The following is a 1,353-nucleotide window of genomic DNA, read 5'->3' as shown; positions in this document are numbered from 1 at the left end:
AAATATATACACACACACACACACACACACACACACACACACACACACACACACACACACACACGTTAACTTTCTAGTGCGTTTTTTATCCCCCTTCTTCAAGGCTCAATCGGCATCAATATCCCCAAAATGCTGTCGCTGTTCCGCACGGGCCACGAGTACGGGGTGGAGAGCGAGTGCTACGTACGGACGCAGGTGGCCACGGTAGGTCGCCGCCGCCGCCACGCCCAGAGCTCAAGTGGGCGGAGCTTCACGCCCACTTCTCCCGATTTCCCCACAGTTGGACTTTCCCACTCAACACATCTTGGCCAACCTGGAAATCATCCTGACCGACGTGCGCTCGCATCGGCCCGCCGACATGGGTAACCGCAACTAATCCAGCAAATCGGCGTGCATTGAACATGTGACATTGATTAAAAAGATAAAACACAAATTGTCTCTGTGGATGATGCCGGCGAAGCTTCTTGGCAAAAAACTATTTCCCCCAATTTGATATAAAATATTCGAGAAAAACTAAAAAAAAAAAAAAGCTTCAGATGGACTATCACAATCACTTATTTTGTCTTTTTGTTCCCCCCGCCCAACTCTCCTTTTTCCAGGGCCTTTGATCGAGCGCGCCATCCTGTCCAGTCGCACCAGTGAAGCTCTGTGGTTCAACAGTGAAAGCGTTTTACCGCAAACAGCCGAAGACAACCAACAGCAATAACAGCCTCCCATGTATATCTTGTGCTCATCGTTATTTTTATTATTATAAACAATAAATGTGATCATGCCAGATGGTTGCTGCTTCCGGGAGCCCACACCAAACCTCCTTGCCCATTTAGCCTTGGGGCCATACAATCATCCAGCATCACATTCATGTGATTTTATTTTATTCCAAATTGCAGTCTATCTTAACACGTGAGTCCACTTTCCAAAACATCACATTACAATATATACACAGGTGTATATATTGTGATTTTTCTTCCCGAACATTTTGGGACCCCCAAATTGATTTATCTGTTATTTCCTTTATGGCCACCAGGTGGCAGTGTTGATCGAAGGTGTGGTTTCCTCACTTGTTGCTGCTAAAATAAGCAGAAAACTGGGTTTCTCTAGTTTGAGTTATTGAAGATTTTTTTTTCCACAATAAAAAAACTGCCACATCCTTCATCTTGAGGGAGAACGCTATTTTTCTTTTTAATATTTAAAGTTTGCAGTTCAACACAAAATTACCCGGTTGGGGTTTTTTTTCTTTCTTTTCTTAGTAAAATAACATGACAATATTCATTTTTTATTTAAAATGTTCCCAAGCATTTTGGCAGATGGTTGTCCTACTTTTTTAACAGATTTATATTTTGTCAGGCTGTCCAA

At 42.9% G+C, this 1,353-nt stretch overlaps 1 protein-coding gene across 1 annotated transcript in view; it reads left to right on the top strand.

The window, feature by feature from the left end:
- LOC109512088 (39S ribosomal protein L1, mitochondrial-like) overlaps window positions 1-775 on the top strand; it is a 4,878-nt gene extending 4,103 nt beyond the window's left edge. Inside the window, exons 6-8 of the mRNA XM_019863967.1 lie at window positions 73-204; window positions 281-362; window positions 600-775. Of these exons, the coding sequence (XP_019719526.1) occupies window positions 73-204; window positions 281-362; window positions 600-706 (321 nt within the window). The 3' untranslated portion in view covers window positions 707-775. The remainder of the gene's footprint in view (window positions 1-72; window positions 205-280; window positions 363-599) is intronic.
- Window positions 776-1,353: the final 578 nt, after the last annotated feature.

Source organism: Hippocampus comes, unplaced genomic scaffold, assembly GCF_001891065.2.
Source record: "Hippocampus comes isolate QL1 unplaced genomic scaffold, H_comes_QL1_v1.1 scaffold1397, whole genome shotgun sequence".
In the NCBI taxonomy this organism is placed as follows: Eukaryota; Metazoa; Chordata; class Actinopteri; order Syngnathiformes; family Syngnathidae; genus Hippocampus; species Hippocampus comes.
Note: the sequence above shows the minus strand (reverse complement) of the source record. Positions and strands in the feature narration are given on the sequence as shown.